General features: G+C 48.9%; 1 protein-coding gene and 1 long non-coding RNA gene across 2 annotated transcripts in view; one reads left to right on the forward strand and one right to left on the reverse strand.

Annotated features, from left to right (window-relative positions):
* Clcn1 (chloride channel, voltage-sensitive 1) overlaps nt 1–16,856 on the reverse strand; it is a 31,432-nt gene extending 14,576 nt beyond the window's left edge. Inside the window, exons 1-12 of the mRNA XM_005405361.2 lie at nt 15,629–16,856; nt 13,179–13,299; nt 12,685–12,816; nt 12,000–12,128; nt 11,663–11,796; nt 10,195–10,272; nt 9,114–9,192; nt 3,321–3,446; nt 2,903–2,987; nt 2,578–2,679; nt 2,188–2,272; nt 1,810–1,959 (exon numbers count right to left, since the gene is read on the reverse strand). Coding sequence (XP_005405418.1) covers nt 1,810–1,959; nt 2,188–2,272; nt 2,578–2,679; nt 2,903–2,987; nt 3,321–3,446; nt 9,114–9,192; nt 10,195–10,272; nt 11,663–11,796; nt 12,000–12,128; nt 12,685–12,816; nt 13,179–13,299; nt 15,629–15,799 — 1,392 coding nt within the window. The 5' untranslated portion in view covers nt 15,800–16,856. The remainder of the gene's footprint in view (nt 1–1,809; nt 1,960–2,187; nt 2,273–2,577; nt 2,680–2,902; nt 2,988–3,320; nt 3,447–9,113; nt 9,193–10,194; nt 10,273–11,662; nt 11,797–11,999; nt 12,129–12,684; nt 12,817–13,178; nt 13,300–15,628) is intronic.
* LOC106146747 lies at nt 11,761–12,697 on the forward strand. Its single transcript, XR_001231315.1, has 3 exons — nt 11,761–11,839; nt 12,006–12,078; nt 12,613–12,697. It is a non-coding gene; the product is annotated as an uncharacterized LOC106146747 (long non-coding RNA).
* Nucleotides 16,857–19,004: the final 2,148 nt, after the last annotated feature.

Raw genomic sequence — 19,004 nt, forward strand, 5'->3', positions numbered from 1 at the left:
ACATAACTAGAAATCTGGAAAGGTAGCATGAGGTAAGGAGGGGAAATAATAGTATCTTGTTTCTACAAAGCTTTAGAGAATTTTTACATTTTAACGGTATGCATGAACCCAAAGTTAGCACTTGTCTCAGTCTTAGAGAAATATCAGAAAAACACAAACTCATCACTGGAGAAGAGAACCACAAATGGGTTTGTAGACTCAATGACCTATGTGGGAAACTAAGATTTATAAACAGCAGAAAAAGAGAATTCTACAGTGAAAGTCCAGAAATCAAGTCCCTAAAAGGCACTGAAAAATTCTTCAGGAAAAATGTCAAATATTTTGAAGGTAGAACTAAATAACAAATAAATTACTGAAGTGAATGTGCAAAACATGGAAGGTATAGATCCAATTAACACACCTCAAGTGACCCAGGGAAGAACATACAGAATTACAGTTTTAAGAAAGTTACACTAACCCTGAGCATATAAGCTGAGCGTGGTGTGTAAAGCACCTGGTATCTCTAATCGATTACATAAACATTGAAAAGTACATGAAATGAGTAGAAAAAAACTTTTTGTGGTACTGTAGTTTGAACTCGGGACCTTCATACTGAGCTATATTCCCAGGCTTTTTTACATTACGGTCTTGCTAAGTTTCTAAGTTGCCCAAGCTGGGCTCAATTTTGGTATTCTCCTGCCTGATCCTTCCAGAGTATTACAAGTATGAGCTGTTATGCCTGGCTTTCAAATAATTTCTTCAGCTATAAAAGCATAAGATTAGCAAAAGATAAATGATCAAGTATTACGTACTTGGCACATCAGTGCCTAATAACATTTTTTAAATAAATGAGTCCACTGCATTGTAATAACAATATAAATATAACAGTGGCTCATGCTGGAAAAATGTACATTAATGAAAGGTGTAACAAAGAAGTTAATAGCAAGGTATTCAAAAGCATGAAAGTTCAGTGTGGAGTGACATGTATGAGAACCATAATATACAGAAGAAAATGTTAGATTATTTAGGCAAGCTGCACTATTAGGAAAAAGGGAATTATCAAAAAGGTAAAAAAAGAAAGGTAATCAGTAGCTGTGACAGATGTCACAATCAAGGGTGAAAATAAAAAATGTCTTTGTATAAAGCAGTAATTGAGAAGGCTATAAATATATAATCTTTGATGGACAGGTATGAAAAAGAACAGATGTAAAAAAAAGGTCAGCTTTTGTTTCCTAATTGAAGTTAGGAAAAAAAAAAGTCTGAGCCCTGCCAAATTCTCATAGCCTCACTTCCTAGCGAATAATAACATGGGTAAAAATTATTTAGAGTCACTAATAAAATTGATTTGACTGTTGTCATCTCTTTGGAAATTCCAGAGCAGAGCTTATCCACAGATGGGGAGCAAGGAATGTGTGTGTTAAATCACCTGAAAATGAATAACCAAATACATGGAGAATGAAACACCTAATTACCTAACATGTGGGAGGAACTTGGCCAGTTAGTCTGAGGTTTTGACACAGTTGTCTATATTGCTGAACTCTAGCTTGCCTTGTTTACGTGGCTGTTGTGATGCCTTCATAAGATAGCAAATGGCGCCATTAGAAGGGTTATTATAATTATGCCAACATCCCTGAGTAGACATGAATGGATCAATTAACCCAGACGTGATTCACATCTAGAGCTCGGCAACTCATTTATGCCATGGCTTCCTAGTGACTTTTTTTAGGTTGGACACAGACCAGATATATCCTTCTCCTTCCTACCCCATGCAAACTCTGGGTTGTTTGATTGAAAACAGAGTTTTGGGGGTCCACAGTGAGGTTGCAGTACCTTCATGATAAAGAAGAGAAGAATGATGATGACAACGTTGACCCGGGGGTGGATCCACACAGCTGATTGGCCCAGGCTTTTGGGGTCACCCTCGTGTTTCACCCATGTATTGTTGTCAAACAGGGTACTGATGGCTTCTCGGGGCATTAGCTGTTTGAGGAGAAGCAGAGGGAGCAGGTTCTCCAGGGATCTACTGTATTTCCTTTTTTAGAGAACTCATTCCCCAACCTCATTATTCAAGGGTCCCTTTTGCCCTTTGCTCAGAGAGGGAATTGATCCCACGGTAAAACTACAGAAGCTGAAACCTGAGCTGCCCTCTTCCTTCCTGGCTTAGATACAGTGTCCTGAACCCCACCCTCAGGTCCCCCTAGAGCTGACCTCTCCAGCCATGAACTGGCCCATTCCTGGTGGAAAGGTGCATGAGGCGATGACAAAAGTAACAATTCCAGGATACAGCAGGCGGCTGAAAAAGAAAGAGAGTTAACCCTCTCCCCAGCTTAAACCAACCCCAGTGCTGAACTCTGGTGAGTCGAAGTTTCCTGCAGTCAACCACAGGGCACAATTCTTTCAGCAGAGAGCCTTCTCTTTGCCAAAAAATTAATCTTTATAGAGAAGCCAATACACCTTGTCCCCTACCCACAGAATTTCCTACTGTTTTAAACAGTACCACCTAAAGGCATTTAATACCTTCCGCAAGATTAAAAAGGGAGGAACTCTGGGAGAAACCAGAAAGGACGTAGGTAGGGCAAGGGAAGGGCAGTGACTCACTGCTTAGCAAGAAACTGGCTGAGGGCCTTGTGCTTTCGGACACCGAGCATGACTTGGCGATGCAGGTACACAAATACAGCTCCCAGGAACCCACAGCAGATCCTGAGGGTGTAAGTTACAGGGTTGGAAACGTACAGACCTGCAACCCGGGGACTGCAGGGAAACACACGCCAGCACTTTACCTTCCCTTTCTACCCCACTTCCCTGGTGATTTACACTTTACCTCTGCCCACCCCGCCTTCCACCCAGCTTGGGTCCCTTCCAACCCACTCCCTTCCTGATCCACTCCCTGCTCACCACACCCACAGCAGGTGGCCCCACTGACCCAATGACAGCAAAGGCTGGGAGTTCCTGTAGGTCAAAGGGGAAGTCCATTCGGAAATTGGTTCGGAACAGAGCCGTGATGGTAACTACAGGAGCAAAAGGCAAGGATGTTGGTGGGAGCTTCGCAGAAAGCCACAGACAGGGAAAAGAGGTCATCGGCTTCAAGCATTCCTGCCTTCCTTCTTCCAATCCTACTTTCTCCTCTTCTCTTTAATTTTTTTTTTTTTTTCTGGGCACAGCCACTGCATGGTTATACCCCACCTCCCCTCCCTGACCTAGATCTGGTCCTAGGTCTTGGGTCCCACTTCCCGAGAGCTGCCATCCATATCTTTTTGGACATACCCCCCAGGGCTCCCCTCCTCACCCCTTGTCCACCAGAATCCCAAAGTCACACCTCCTCCCTTGGCCTTCCCTGTTACCAGCATCCTTGTTCCACACCGCCAGCACGCGGAACACGAAAGCACTGAACGTGGCTGCAAAGAATCCTCGCCAGTAGTTCCGCACGGCAAAGTACGTAGAGGTGACCTCAATGCTAAAGAGCACTCCTAGGGGGCCAGGAGAGCTGGGTCAGGAGCAGGCACTTCCCACCACCCCCTGTCACATGGCCCTGAGGAGTTTTTGCTGCAGCTCGAGTCTGGGAGAAGTAGCGGTGGAAAGTATGATCTCTTGGTCTTCTGTGCGTACTACTCAGACTTTTATGCGGTTCAGTAAGATACAGAAGGTGGGAAATGGATGGGTCCTCAACCCTAAAACCCGAAACATAAGGCTGCAGTGGCCATGACCTCCACACCCCTTAGTATGTAGTGTTGACAGGGTTCACAACTATCAGGTGTCCATGCAGATTTAAAGGAAGTGGAAAAATTCTGCAGGATGCTACAAGAGAGGAAGCTTACAGAACAGGTGCTCAACCGTGTCGCCGTGCAGAGCTCCAAACGTGCTGGGGCTCTTGGCGTCCCCTCCAACCTGGCTACCACCCCCATGGGGGCAACTTCATTGAGAAATAAGAAAGACGGCAAAATACTCAATATTGCATGAAATGAAAGCAGAGGAGTCATCCAAGTCTTAAAAATATAGAAGACCAGATTGAAAGAAACTAAGGCAAAGGGAGAAACCAAGACCAGATGGAGATATAAGCAATCACGTTTAAGAAGGGTGGGTGAGGTGAAAGGAAAGTCAATGAGAAGTCCTGGTTAGTACTGTTTCTGGGAGAAAAAAAGGAGGAAGATCTGTGACAAAAGGAAGATGTGGTGGGAGCAAGGACAGGAACACTGAGCTCCCAACAAATAGCATTCAAGAGATTAAAAAACAAAAGAAAAAAATTTAAACACAATAAGAACACAGCTGGGCATGGTGGCACAGGCACCTCTATAATCCCGGCACTTGGGAGGCTGAGGCAGCAGGACCCTTCCATGTCCAAGGCCAGCCTGGGCCACATCGTGAGTTTAAGGCCAGCCTCAATTATATCGGGAGACCCTGCCCCAACCACCACCTCAATACTAAGTCGGAAGGGATTGGATGTTGGTTCAATGCAAAGTAGAAATTGATAATGCAATTACCTAAAACCTGCCTGAGCTTCATCAGAAATAAGGAAAGAGAACCAGGTAAATGCAGCCTCTAGTGAGATGACGAGAGATAAGCCCTGGCTGCAAAATAAAACAGGAACATGGCAAAGTTTGTCTCCTTTGTCTCCAAGGTGAACAGCTGTTGGGGTGCCCACCACCTGCTGCCTGCCTCCTCTTTAAGGAAGCATCTCACTTGCTGGGAGTTTTCTTTTCCCTAATTTGCATGGATGAGTCATATCTCTAAACTTCCTCCAGACCTCTCTCTACCTTCTAGCCTACAGGGGACAGCCCACTGTCATTGAGTCACGAGCACCAAGTGAATAGTGACCTGGTGGTGGGTACACCTAACAGAGCTGCTGCTGCATGCTGGCAGAGAACGTCCAGCGGTTGGCCCTGATGTCACCCTCTCTGGGAAGCCATTCCCAGTCTTCCTCTTCAGGAGGAAACCATCCATCCTTGACCTTATTCTTTCAAGAATTTGGATTATTAGATCACTTGCCACTTTCAGATCTAGGTATCTGTGCATGTTTTTGAGTCCCCCCCGCAAGATGGTGAATTCCTAGAGAAAAGCACCTAGTTCACCCTTGGCACACAATCAGGCACGCCTGTTCTAGGGACAAGCAGGAGGAAACAGGAAACAACTGGTGAAAGAAGAAAGACCAGGAGAACAGGAGTGGAATATGGAAAATGGAGCTAAGCAGGTGGGCCCCGGGGCGGTGGTTTCCTGGCCACCCGTCCTGTCCTGCTCTTCAAATCCCACCAGGAACGCAGGCAGCCTAGAGCCTACAAGGAGGACTGGACCCATTGTGTGGAGCAAGCTTTTCTTCTTTCTTGCCCGTAACAAAAGTAAAGTCAGCTTTGATTTCCTGGGTTAAACTATCCACCTTATGAATATTTTACAGCAATTTTTTTGAAATCCTGGGCTAGGTTTTCTTTCCTGTGAAGTGGATCTGGGACACTTTCCCTCGCAGTCTGTCACTGTATGCTCAGGAATGAAAGCTAATTTTAATATTAGCCTCAGCCAAACAGAAAATGTGCTTTTAAAAGGAAACAAAGCTTTAAAAACACAAACAGCTTCTGGGAACTCTGGTCTCTTAGGTCTGGAACACTGCTCTTCTCCTGTTCCGGCTTCCTTCTCTGCATCCTGGCTGTTCCCTGTGTCTCTCTGTCCAACCCAGGGCCCCGTCCTTGGCCTTCCATCCTTACTGCTCACATTTTCTCAGTTTCCCTCATGTTCATGGTGTCAGCTATGCCCACATGCTACCAATCAGCAATCCTATGTCTTTAGCCCCGTTCCTGGGTGTCAGATTCAACGACCTCCTTGGTAACCCTTGGATCTGCCACAAGAACTTCAAGCTCAAAGTACTCAAAGTAAGTAAAACTGATCAACTCTCCCCCACCACGGTTTCACTTCCCCTGTTCCCCACCCTGGTTACCAACGCCACTGTCCACCCAGTTGCCTTTGCTGGAAGCCTGGGCGTTAGCCTAGATCCCTCTTTCTCTCATCCCTCCTGTCTTTGCATAAAACCAACTAGTAGGTCACAAGGATTTGAGTTTATACCGCTCGTGTTTATCGGCCTGTTCTTGATCTCTCCTGCCTCTGCCTGGCTCAGCCTCTTGTCATCCAGAATCAAGACTATGACAATATTCTTCTTGTTAATCTTAGATTAATCCTGTTAATCCGTAGGCCAGTCTGTCCTGCACACATGTGCCAAAGGGATTGGGTGGACAGGTGGAGCTGGCCATATCACTTCCTTGTTCAAAACCTTTTGGTGGTTTCACTTCCTCACGGCAGCATTTCCCAGACTCAGGTCCATGAGGTACTGCACGCCCCATGAGACCGTCCCTGCGGGAGTGGTGCTGTGGGAAATGCTGTTTACAGCCACATTTTGGGCACTCGTTATTATGTCAGCAGATCAGACATTTTTATAACTTTTCCAGTTGTTAAAAAACGATTTGTTTAACCAAGCATTTTCCAATCCATTTGCTGTTGGAACCGTTTTTACACATTACACCTGTAACACCCTATTGTGAAAAACGCACTTGGGCAAATCCTATCCTAAAGAGCGAGACCTGCATTCCTGATTCAGCCCCATTTACCTGTCCAGATGCATCTCCTATACCCTTCCCATTTCTTCCTGCAATACCTACTGTGATGATAATCCCCAGGTCTTTGGATGTTCTTCCTTCTCTTCCAAATGCCCTGCCTCACGGTGTTCTGCGCAAGTTCCTATTAACTCAGCCTCGTGTCAAACACTACCTCTTTTGTAGAGCCTCATGGGCTGCCTAGGGGAGCCCATGCACTGGTAGAAGGTTCCCACTGCACTCTGCCGAGGCTCCCATCGGGCTACTCATCTGGGCTGTGATGATCCATTTATTTGTCTGTCTCCCCATCTGACTGTGACCACCCTGGGAACACAGGACTGAGTAGAGCTCTTAGCCCATAATAGCAGCAAATAGAGCTTTGTCATGTCAGCAGAATGCTGAAATATATTTCTTCCATCTATGCAAGGAATTAAAAGTTGCTTACACTGAATAAATTATCTTCTTTTTTTGTCTTTTTGAGACAGGGTCTCACTCTGTAGCTCAGGCTGGCCTTGAGCTCACTTTGTGGTGCAGGCTGGCCTCAGACTCACAAGGATCCTCCTGCCTCAGCCTCCTGAGTGCTGGGATTCCAGGCACGTGCCACCACGCCCGGCTGAATAAATAATCTTAATGCTAATTTTTTCTTTCAGAATTTTTCTATATTCATTGTAAAATAAATCAGATAATTCCACCCACAGGTACATTTATCATTTGCCTCAATACACATTGCCTGAGACAGCACCTTAACTTTCAAGTGCTTAGCAGTTTCTTGTGTAAGAGCAGCGTTCTTCCTGTAACTTTCTTCAGCGCTCTACCTTGCCCATACCTTCCATGGGAGCAAGAAGAACCTTCCTCATGCATCTCAGAAATTGCAGTTTTAGGAAGAGAATGCAGATTGTCTTCACTTTAAAAGAATCTGGCTGGTATGACACAATCCAACACAAAACAACAACAAAATTCTTCCCATCTAAAAATATTCTTTAGACTTTCTGGATTTGGAAGGCTAAAGAGTAAATAAAGGCTAGTGTGGGTATAAATGCAACTGTGAACTTTAACCTATGTAGGAATTCAAACATTCGTCCCTGACAGGGACTAATGACTTTAATGATTGCGGCTGATATCAGACGTGCCATCCAGATGCTGGTAGCTTGTGTGTGCCCTGGCTCTCAAGCTGCCCAGGCCCGGTGTTAGCACAGGGTGGCAGCATGCATGTTCACTACCTGTGAACTCTTATCCATATGTTATTCCAGAGCCAAGGCATTTTAGCTCCCTGGAAGATGCCTCTATAAAAAGATTGATTACATTGTCCTAACTCTAGCAGGTGGTCATTTCTTTTGCACTGGGAATCGAACTCAGGACCTTGTGCTTGCCAGGCAGGTGCAGTGCCACTGAGCTATATCCCTAGCCCTGTAGGTAGTCAGCCCTTTAAAAAGCATATGATAAAAAAAAAAGCATATGATTTTCCTGCAGTTTTGTTCCTTCAATTATCAACTTGGTAACTTTTTTTTTTAATCACCAGTGAATCCAGTGAATGATCCAGATAATCCCTGCTCTGTCATCCTAAGTACAATTGATTTTGGTAAATAACTAGAACTGCCTTCTCCAACCAAGTCCATATCTAACCCATGATAAGAAAAATAATCCAGAAGACCACCATTTGTCTTACGTGGATAGACAGAGCTAACTCATCTGTACGGTGTTATCAGGACACAATCTTTCTTTAAAATTCTCATTAAAGACTCCCCTTTGAAAGCTCACCAGTGATCTAAAGAAGGCCCACTGAAACGCCCATATTCTATCAGGGAGATAAATCTTTTGCAAAAAGGAAGATGATGATCCAGAGATGGAGGGAAAATGGGGTTGAGGAGGGAATGAACACAGAATTAAGATGTGTCACGAGCAGGGACCAACAATCCACGATGAATGTAATCATTATACACTGCAAACATGGACCAATAAAAATTGCAGTAATAACAAAACAACAAAATGCTAAATTTTTTCTCACAGAAAGAAATACATAAAGTTTCCAGATATAAAACATACCACCTGGGGGCCAAAGGAACCAATAATACAAATAGGTTTTAATATAAGTAGAGGAACCATGAAGATTGCTTTGGTTCTAATTCCTGGCTTTGCAACAGCATGACCTTGCTTGCCGGGTGTGGTGGCAAAACATCTGTAATCCCAGCACTTGGGAGGCTGAGGCAGGAGGATCACCACAAGTTTGAGGCCAGCCTGGGCTACAAAGTGAGTTCGGGGCAAGCCTGAACTACAAAGCAAAAACCTGTCTCAAAAAAGACCAAAAAAAAAAAAAAAAGGACTTGCTCAAGTCCCTTGCCTTCTCGGCAATCAATTCTCTCCTCCATAACATCCCATTCATGTACCTTTTGCCAGGAATCAAGGTCAGGCGCTTAGAGCATTCCCAGGCACAGAATAAAGGCTCACTAGGAGGGAGCCGCTCTTGTTGTGAAAGGAAAATGGCTAAGTCTAGCACGTAGTGAGGGCAAACAAAGCCATTTGGTGGGCAAAACCTGGCCAGTGGGCCGAGGTGGGAGGGGCACTTGCCTCCGAGTGGCGTTCCAAAGCAGCAGCCAACCCCCACGGCGCAGCCCACCGTCAGCATGTCAGTGTAATAGTACGGCTGCTACTAGGGAGAGACAGACAGACAGACAGACAGGAGAGAAGGGCGGGGCAGACAGGAAGAACAAGCAGGGGTGGGGAGTAAGGCGAAGTTAGAGGCGGATGTCTCAGGGAATCATTGTGATCCCTTTGCCCCTGTGACTCCCAGACCAGGAGAAGCTCAGTGAGTTTGGCAGACAGGAAGTGACCTTCTAGCTCGAGGCCAACCATAGAAAATGAGGTAAGAGGCCGGCAAATAGAGGTCCGGCAGGTAGGATGGGCTGCAGACGCGGGTATTCGTGGTGAGAAGTGGCAGTAGCGGGAGAGAGAGGGGAAGACTCCAGACAGAAGAGCATCAGTAAGGCAGCAGGAAAGAGCAGCTGGTCTCACAAGGACACGTAGCCCTTTGGTGGAAAAATACCAGTGCGTGGGGACCAGGGGGCTGTGATCCACGGTCACTTCCTGGATGCCCACCCAGTGAATATGGCTTCCTCCACCCCAAAGCTATGGCAGCCCCCACCCTCCTCCACGTGTGGCTCAGGCAACCCGAGTAGGGAGGAAGTGAAACTTGCCTCCAATAGGGGCTGCAAAGCAGCATCCCACGCCCACTGCGCAGGCCGGCACCAGGAGGTCAAGCTGCCCAGGCAGGGTCTGCAACAGAGAAGCACGCCAGACAGACGAGGGGGTGGCAGGGAGGGGCAGGCAGGCAGACGTGGTGGGGAACGGAAACGGGACGAGGGCCGCACAGGAGGAAGGGGAGAGGAAGCGACACAGAAGGGGCGTGTGGACTGGCAGGGGAACACGAACGCAGGCCGGACCCAGGCCGCCGTGGAGGACACAGATGGGGAAGGCGACAGGCGCGGGCTGAACGGAGGTGGGGAATGGGCCCGCGGTTAGTGCAATGCCCTGCAGCACCATGGCCAGCTGGAGCAGGCAGCCCTCCCGGCTTGGCTCCCTGCGCGCACGCGCGGCTTTCAGCGTTCCTCCACCAGCCGGCCCCTGCTGCTTTGCCTGATCTCAACCTTACCTCGTAGACCCCACAGAACATGGCCATGAACTTGCTGAGGATAGCAGCGCAGATGCTGGCGATGTGGACGAAAGGGCCCTGGAAGAGAGGAGGAGAACCAGGGCTTAAGGCAAGAAGTGTGGAGGGGAGGCTTCCGAGCTTCATTAGACTGATATTTGCAACTCCAGGCCCTGGACAAGCTGCTGAAAATACAGAAACCGGGCAGGAGTTCTCCTCTTCACCTCAGAGAGGCAGGACGAAGATTAACTGGTACGTTATCTTTTCAGATAATGCCAAGGGCTAGGAAGCAACTGAGGACGCGTGAGGAGAGGAGACAGGCGGATGTGGGAAGGATGGGGATGCGTGGGCAGATGAGGTGGTCTGGGGAGCCCCCTGTGCTTGGAACCAAGCAGTGCCTGAGTGCAGTGAGAGGGTGAGGCAGAAGAGGGCCAGGGGAAAACGCTCTGCACAGGGGTCCTGGGGGACAAGTGGCTGAGAGGTGTGAAGAAAGCCTTGCGGCCCAAGCACGGGGAAGGCGGCAGTGTGGGAGGCTGGAGGATGAGACAGGAGAGGTGGTGTTCAGCGCAGGCCATTGTGAGTTCAGATTTTATTTTTATTTTATATTATTTCTTTTGTCTTTTTGAGACAGGGTCTCGTTATGCAGTTCAGGCTGGCCTTGAGCTCACTTTGTAGCCCAGGCTGGTCTCCAACTCACAACAATCCTCCTGCCTCAGTCTCCCGAGTGCTGGGATTACAGGTGTGCACCGCCATGCCCAGCTACTTCAGGTTTTATTTTAAGCGGTATGGGAAGCTGTTAGGCCATTCTTGGCCAGAGGTGAGACGCGACCCATTCCACTTTCGAAGCAGAGGCTGCCTGCTGTGTGGAGCGGGTGGGTGGTGCATACATGTGGGGGTGGAACGGAGGGCCCTGAGGCTGGCACCTGAGCGAAGCACAGCTGTTTCCAGGTCTCTGCTTTCGTAAATGGGGCGGATTATCACTAAGGCAGTGGTTCAAACAGGGGAGAATTTGGGCCCCTGGGGGATACATGGCAATGTCTGGAGACTTCTAGTGCTCACGACTGGGAATTACTACTGGGATCTCGGGTTAGAGCCCAAGCATCCTGCTAACATCCCACAGTGCGCAGGACAGCACCCCACCCAACACACACACACACACACACACACACACACACACACGTCAACAGTGCCCAGGTTGAAAGACTGTTCTGACATGCTTGTCATGCATCCCCAGGACACGACCTCCCAAGGCTTTCCACTCCCCGTTGCCCTTTGAACCTGGCTTTTGTCCCTTCCTCCTCGGTCGATTTCTGCTCCCAGTGCATCCTCTGACTTTGGCTCTCTATTTCTTTTTTTTGTTTTGTTTTTCTTCTGGTACCAGGAATCAAACTTACGACCTTGTGCTGTGCCGCTGAGCTAAATCCCCAGCCCCTGGCTCTCTATCTCTATGTCTCTGTCACTGCAGACCCACCTCTTTCCCCACAGGGATGCCACTGCCCAGCCCTGCAGTCAGGGCCACCACCTTCGCCACAAAGGCCTTGAGCGTGAGATACTCCTTCAGGACAACCCCTCGAAGGATCGTCTTCATTTCAGGGATGCCAGAGCCTAGGAGGGTTAAGAGAGGACTGTATGCAGGCTCCACCTGGAGGTAACAGAGAGGGGAAAGTAGAAATGGGGGCCGGGGAGGGCCAAGTGGCTGTGATGGGGAGGACAAGGACGAGGCTCCCAAGGGCTGGAGGACGGGGGAACGTCAGAGTGGACTCATCTGCGGGAGGCAGACTGTGTGGAGCGGCGAAGGAACTTCTCACCAACAGCCTGGGGAGAGATGAGGTGGCAGAAGAGGGCGCTGAAGAGGATGAGGACCAGCGGGAAGGTGACCCAGACCAGGTACTGCAGAGGGAGGTTGGGATGCGTCTGTGCGTAGGTCCACTTGTAGGCTGTGGGGACACACAGCGGGGTCAGTCAGAGGACGCAGGAGGGGCAGGCAGTGACCGCACTGTCACCGCAAACCTCAAGTGCACAGTGCCCACCAGCAGGAGAGCTGTGCCCACAGGCCACGGGTGTCTTGCTAGCTCCTCCCCGGGGGAGCCACTGTTACTTTACACGAAGCAGGTGGTGTGCCTGTTCAAGTTCCCTGTGGTAGAGGTAGCTGGTGACTCTGTGTAATCATGCTTGCACACAAGGCTGTAGCTCCTGGTTAGAGGCCATGGCGTGACCAACCCACCCAGCTTGGCCAGAACTGGAGCTTCCATGTTGAAAATGGTGAGCTCCCAGGGCAACTGGAACAAGTGTGTCACCCTATTAGAGCGGCACGCACTGCGTGGTGATAGCAGGCGGAAGAGGCATGAGCAGTGGGTTTGGGTTGTTCCTGGGGCTGGAGTCGTACCTGACTCCAGCACCTGTGCGGCACTCCTTACCCAGTTCTAGGTGGAAACCCCTGGAAGTCTCCATTGTGTGGGAAAAGCTGAGAGCAGTGGTCCAAGGAGAACGTACCCTGAAGGCTTTTGGCACTGACATAGTCCATGCACCAGCTGACCAGAGCCATCAACAGGCCCAGGAGCACCAGAAAGATCCAGTCTTCCCCTAACTTCCTTCTCACCATGCATTCCAGGCGGTGGATACAACCTAGAAAGAGAAAAGGGAAACAGAAAGAGGGAAGCAGCCAACCAGTCACTACTTTGGGAATGTGGCTGAAGCCACAGGCTGCTGTCTCTACATGGTCACCAGATTTGTCCTTACATCTGCCAGCTAATGCCCCTGTCCTTTCAGAAGACACCAAGATCCATTTCCCAAGAATACATGAATTCCTGTCTACAACTCTTGTTTCTTGGGGGTTGGGAGGGAACAGTAGGGAACAAGGCGAAGATAATATTCAGAGGCAGGCTTCTCTGTGTGTGTGTGTGGTATCTATGGAACGGGGCATCCAAGTTATTGTCCTAATCCCGGTACCTCCTATTGCAGATTCCTTATTCCTCAGTCCCCATCACCTTGACATTTAGAATAGTGGTCCTCATCCTTGCTGTCCAAGGTAGAACTGGAGCCCGTCTTCTTGGACATCTTTATATCCTGCTCCTTGTTCAAAAATTGCTCTTTGTTATGGCCGTAAATCTGGGCAGAAGGAGAATGATCAAGGTCTATCTTGATGAAGAGTCATAAAGAATAGACAGAGGGCAGCATGTAGACTCCAGAGAAATGGCGAAGTAGCTGCTGTGAACCCCGGGCCCTGAGGGTTGCATGCAAAGCACTTGGTGGTCATCCCTGCCTTCACCTCTCTGCTTTCCAATCACACATTTCCCACTCTTTCCCTCCATCCACCCATCTCCAGCTTCTTCCCATCCATTCCACAACCTGTCCTCGTCTTGGTCCATGGTAGCAATCATCAAGGAGACCAATGTTTGCTATGAAGTAGAGACCCAACCTGGGCATCTGTATCAGCTAGGTGTTTTGTGTGTCACTCTGCTGTTTGATTCGTTTCCTAAGACCCACCTTCTGCATAGAAGTTGCTTTGGGATCCTGATGTAGACAGAGTGAGTTTGGATGACTTCTTTTTTTAATCAACCCCTAAAAAAATATGTACATCTTTTGAGGGGTGGATGACTTAGTCACATTTTGCCTTTGAGTATTTTGTCTCTCTTTAGGCATTGGGTTATCTATCAAGCTTGGATAAAGCCCACCTAGCCCATCTTCCAGGGTCTGTCTGCATAAGCAGAACTGGGCATGACAAGGCAAGTCAATCCACTTGTCCCCAAAGCCTGGTAACTGGGTCCCACCAACATGTGACAAGGGAGGAGCAGCACCTGTCGGATCTGGAAACCCCCATCCCTTCTGACAGTAGCCTGTGTGATAGGGGAGTGTGGAAGAACTCTCCGGTGGCTTTCAGCCTGCCCCACCCCACTATACTAATTCCATCCTCTGGGGCCAGGGTCAGGCCAGGCCACATTGCTGATTCTGAGAGCCTGGGTAGAAGATTTAATTTCACAATAAAAAGCAGTAGAGTTTTATGCCTTGATCTCAAATAGGCACATACTAATTTCCCTGTTCGTATGTTTTGCCCCCTGGGATGAGGTTAGCAATGGAGGGAGGCAGTGTTTCCCTCTAAGCCCTAACTGGGACCCACAGATAGAAAATACCTTGAGTAGAGATCAGAGAACTGGGGCTGCCTCAGTCCCCAAGCTAACTCGCCACTCTTTCCTCTATGACACTTCACTCCCACTTGGCCGCTGTCCTTGCTGTCACCAGAAAGTGCCCTGAGCCGTTGTCTTGTTGTCCTTTGGAATGACCACCACCAGGTAAGAGTGAGTGCAGGGCTGGGGTTGGAGCACCTTCCTGTCCAGCATCCCAAGCCCTGGGTCTTCAGGAAGCCTCTCCGTCTCATGATGGGGCCTGCACTGGTGTTTACAGCCCCTCCCCCAACCAGTTCCCCCATGCAGCCTTGTACAGCTCCCCTTGGTGCTGGGTCAGGGCTTGGCCCTGGTGCTATCCCCTGCATAGTTTACCCCTCAGGTCCCCCACTCAACACCTATAGGAATCATGGGCTCCTGGCAAGCAGAAATCCTTTTTAAGTCTGACCTCTTGCGCCTCCGGACCCCTTCTATCCTCCATTACTCTCTGTATCCTTTGCAGTGAGAACCACACTTTCGTACTAATTGTGGCCTGTAAGTTCTCCAAGCACTCTCACAATCTTTCCTTTCCTCATGCCCACCCTCATTGCTTTTCTCCTCAATGTCCACGACCCACCAATCTCCACCCCTGGAGGATATGTATCCTGGGACACCCGAACTAGCTGGCCACTCTTCTCTGGGACTACATCTCTGCACCTTTCCAAGCGTCTCACAGTGAATACATTCTTGATTCAGCCAGCCACTTAAAGGTTTGGTTTTTTTGTGGTGCTGGACGTCAAACGTAGGGCCTCGCCCATGCCAGGTAGGAAGTGCTGTAGGGCCGATTACATTGCTCTGCTCATTTTGATGCTGGTAGCTCTCTGACCACTGATAAGCCATCCACTCTTTGTCCCAACTCTTTGCTTCTGGCTTCTGCAGAGGGTCTCCTCTGTGTGTGTGCTCTGTGGGGGCAGAAACGCTGGGGTGTCTGCTTGTGGCTGAGGGTGTGGGAGGCTGCAGCACACAGCAGCGTGGGCCCCTGTACGAGTCACTCCTGGAGGTTATGTAAGCACCGGCTCTTTGTGCCCATGTGGCTCAGCCAGGTCCCCTAGGATTAGGTTATTCTGTTAGTAAAAGCCCTATGAATGTGCATGTGTGGCTGTCCAAGTGCACACTTAGAAGCAAGCCCAGACTTTCTAGTGATTTTGTACTTTGAACACATTTTGAAAAAGCTATTAAAAAATAAACACTACTCTCTTGTCAGCGAGCCCCTCCCTTTCAGCACACCCTGCCCCACACTGAACCTGTCCACTGCTCCCCTGCCCTCAGGACGTTACCTGTGTGGGGTAGACATGCCGGGGGTCCTTTCGGGGCCGGTGCTGAAGGCCCCCGTTCTCGGAGGGCAGTCCATAGTTGGTGCAGTGCTCGAAGGGCATGTACTGGTACTGGGGGGCGCTTCCCCACCAGCTCTGTTCACCCCCATGCCGCAGGGACCGGGACCGCTCCATGTGTCCTCCCCGAGCCCCGGCCGGCCTTGGCCTGCCTGCCCCTGTCCTCCCCACAGGGCAGCTCCTTAGGCCTCTGCACTCGCCTGTCCCCAAGGCGTCTGGGGCAGTATGCCCACCTCCAGCTATTTATAGCCGTCTCTCCATCACATGACCCCCCTGCCACATCTGATCTGCTGGGGTCGAAGCAGGTGTGAGTGCGGTGTGGGGGTGGGGCTGGGATGGGAACCTGCGGGGCAGCCCCACAGGGAACTCCCTCCTCGTGCCAATAGCATTGTCCCCTCCCTCGTCAGTAGTAGGCGTCCAGCCCCAGGGCACTGGTCCCTCTATAAATATCGCCCAGACCAGGATGGGAAAGTGCTTTCTATGCTTTCCATGCTGTGAGCGCGCAGAGCTGGGTCTGCACCGAAGTCCTCCATGGCTCCGCCTCACCTTTAGGATGTGCAAGGAGCGGGTGCAGGATGAATTCCTCGAAGGTCTGGACAAGCTAGACAAGTAACTCACCTGGGAGAGCAAGCGGTGCTGCTCTGGCATCTCGCCCTGTTGGGGTGTCCCCAGCTCCATATCTCTGCAGGGGTTCGTCCTCATCTGGATGCTGACTTCTGTCTGGCCAGCTCTGCCCACCCATCCCATTTCCAGTTTTCTCCTCCAGCTCTCTGCCCTTCTGCCTGCCAGAAGCTGCTAATATCACTTTGGTGCCTTCCCCTTGATCCCGCCCTTATCAACCACTGGGGTGTGGAGTGCTGTGGGAAGTGGGGGTAATAGCCTTGGGTTCTGGAGTCTCACCCGTTTCCCACACTCACATGTGGCAGCTGCACACCCGGCCCAGGACTCAGGGGATGGACTGGGCTTCCATGCAGACCGTGGTGAGCTAGATAACTAGGGAGAACGGGAAGTAGGCCAGGGGCACGGGGAAGGTGCTGGTGGTGGGAGATCAGGGAGTGTTTCTTACGATGAGCCCAACACATGAAAAATGACGGGGAAGTAATCTCTCCGTTCTTCCCGTTTCAAGTCAATAAATACTTTCCGCTAAGGCCAAACTCCTCCACCTGCCATGGTGTTTTTTCTAAATTTTCTGAAGACATTCCTTCCCTATAAACCCCTTACCATAGAAGAAAAGCTAGAAGCTGAGGCACAGTGAGGTTTAGAGTATCGGCAAAGGAGGCTTCTTCCCAGGACAGTCCTGGTTCAGGAACTGGAAGATGGGGACAGGAATATCTGGTCTACAACATAATTTTGAGCTAAGGTAAATGGAGCTGCTCAAAGCAAGTGGGAAGATGGATACCATTAAAAGCAGCTTTTCTAGGTGCTCACATCACTGATCATCAGGGAAATGCAAATCAAAACCACAGCAAGTTACCATCTCATATCTATTAGGATGGCTACAAAGAAAAAGACAAGCAGTAGGTCCAAGAGGCAGAGAAAAGAGAACCCTTGTGCACTGCGGGAGGGACGGTGAATTGTCACAGTCCTCATGGAAAGAAGTATGGAAATTTATCAAACAATTACAAAAAGAACTATAATCTAGCAATACCGCTCTGGGATATACACCTAAAGGAAATGATGTGTCAGTATGCCACTGACACCTGGACACCCTTGTTCACCGTGGCAACACCTATGACAGCGAAGATATGAAAACAACTTAAATGTCTGTCAACAGAAGAATGGATAAAGCAAATGTGTATATACACAGCAGAATAGTATTCAGCCATGAAAAAGGGAACCCTACCAGTTGTGACATGGATAAATCTGGAGGACATCTACTACATAAAATATGCCAGAAATAGGAAGATAAATATTGCATGATTGCACACTATATGTAGAAACTAAAGTAGCAGGACTCACTGAAAGTGTTTCTAGGGGAATAGATACCAGAGATGTCAATCAAAGGATACAAGGCTTTAGTTATGCAGGATGGATTAAGTTCTGGAGATCTAATCTACATGGCGACTGTCGTTAACAATACCGAGTTGTGTATCTGAAATTTGCTTAGAGATTTTAGGTGCTCTCACCACACACACACACACACACACACACTCATAATTATTTGAAGTCATGGTTAATCACTTCACAGTGTATTTTTACCTATATATCAAGTTGTATTCGATACTTTAAATATGGACAACTTCTGTTTGTCAGCTATATACCAAAATAGTTGGAGAAAAACCCTTTCCTAGCACCAGTCCTATGAATCTCAAGGCCTCTAATACTCCATCTACAGAGACAATGGACACGTGATGGTTTGGTGGCTAAAGGTTCTGTGGTATACACTACCTGCCTTTCCTGAAGACAGACACTAGGGGAAAGTTTAAGGGGTTGGTGTGAAATGAAAGTAATATTTTCTTAAAAAAAATAGGGTGCCAAAGTGAGATAATATTCTTGGAGGGCTTTATAAAAGATTCTTCACCCGTCTGAGAAGTTGGGCTCTCTTGGAGGTAACCAGTTCACACGGGAAACTTGGGAGAAACAGTTATCAGATGCAGTTATTTCTTCCAGGGTATTTTGTTTTGTTTTGTGTTTTTCTGAGATAGGATCTCGCTATGCAGTTCAGGCTGATCTTGAATTCACTATGTAGCCCAGGCTGGCTGGCCTTGAACTTGCAGCCATCCTCCCCGAGCCTGCTGAATGCTGGGATCATAGGCGTGCGCCACCACAGCTGGCTACTTCCGTAGCACTCTTAAAAGGCAGGTCCCTAAAACAGAGCAGCATGGGCAGACGCAGGCTGGAAGCAGAGCCTAGAGAAGCTGGGAGAGCCATCATGCCTGGCCAGGCCAAGGGGAAGGATGTGGTGTAGAAGGGAAGCACCAACTGCCAATCTAAGAGCCAGATTCCCTAATTAGGAGGATGAAGATCATCCACAGGCTCCAGTTGCTGGATGGCAAGGGCTTGAGAGTATCTCACGTTTGAACTCAGGAACAGTTAGAATCACTGTCCTGCAAGAGAACTAGAAAGTGAAATGTACACCATTCCCATCCCTCACTCCAAAAGCGGCCAAGTACTTAGGTTCTTATCAGGATCCCAAAGGCAGGTTTCTGAGAAATCCTGTGACGTTTCTAAGCTTGGAAGCAGATTTAAAAGAACACATGAGTATGTGTTCATTCAAAACCTGCACGCTTAATGGAATTGCTCTTTGAAGGACAGCTGTACCAAGTGGCCACGTAGGATACAAGCAGAGGGGAAGTTTGTGTGGGGCGTACAGGTGCTTGTG

This window comes from Chinchilla lanigera, unplaced genomic scaffold, assembly GCF_000276665.1.
Source record: "Chinchilla lanigera isolate Chin_1 unplaced genomic scaffold, ChiLan1.0 scaffold00093, whole genome shotgun sequence".
Lineage (NCBI taxonomy): Eukaryota > Metazoa > Chordata > Mammalia > Rodentia > Chinchillidae > Chinchilla > Chinchilla lanigera.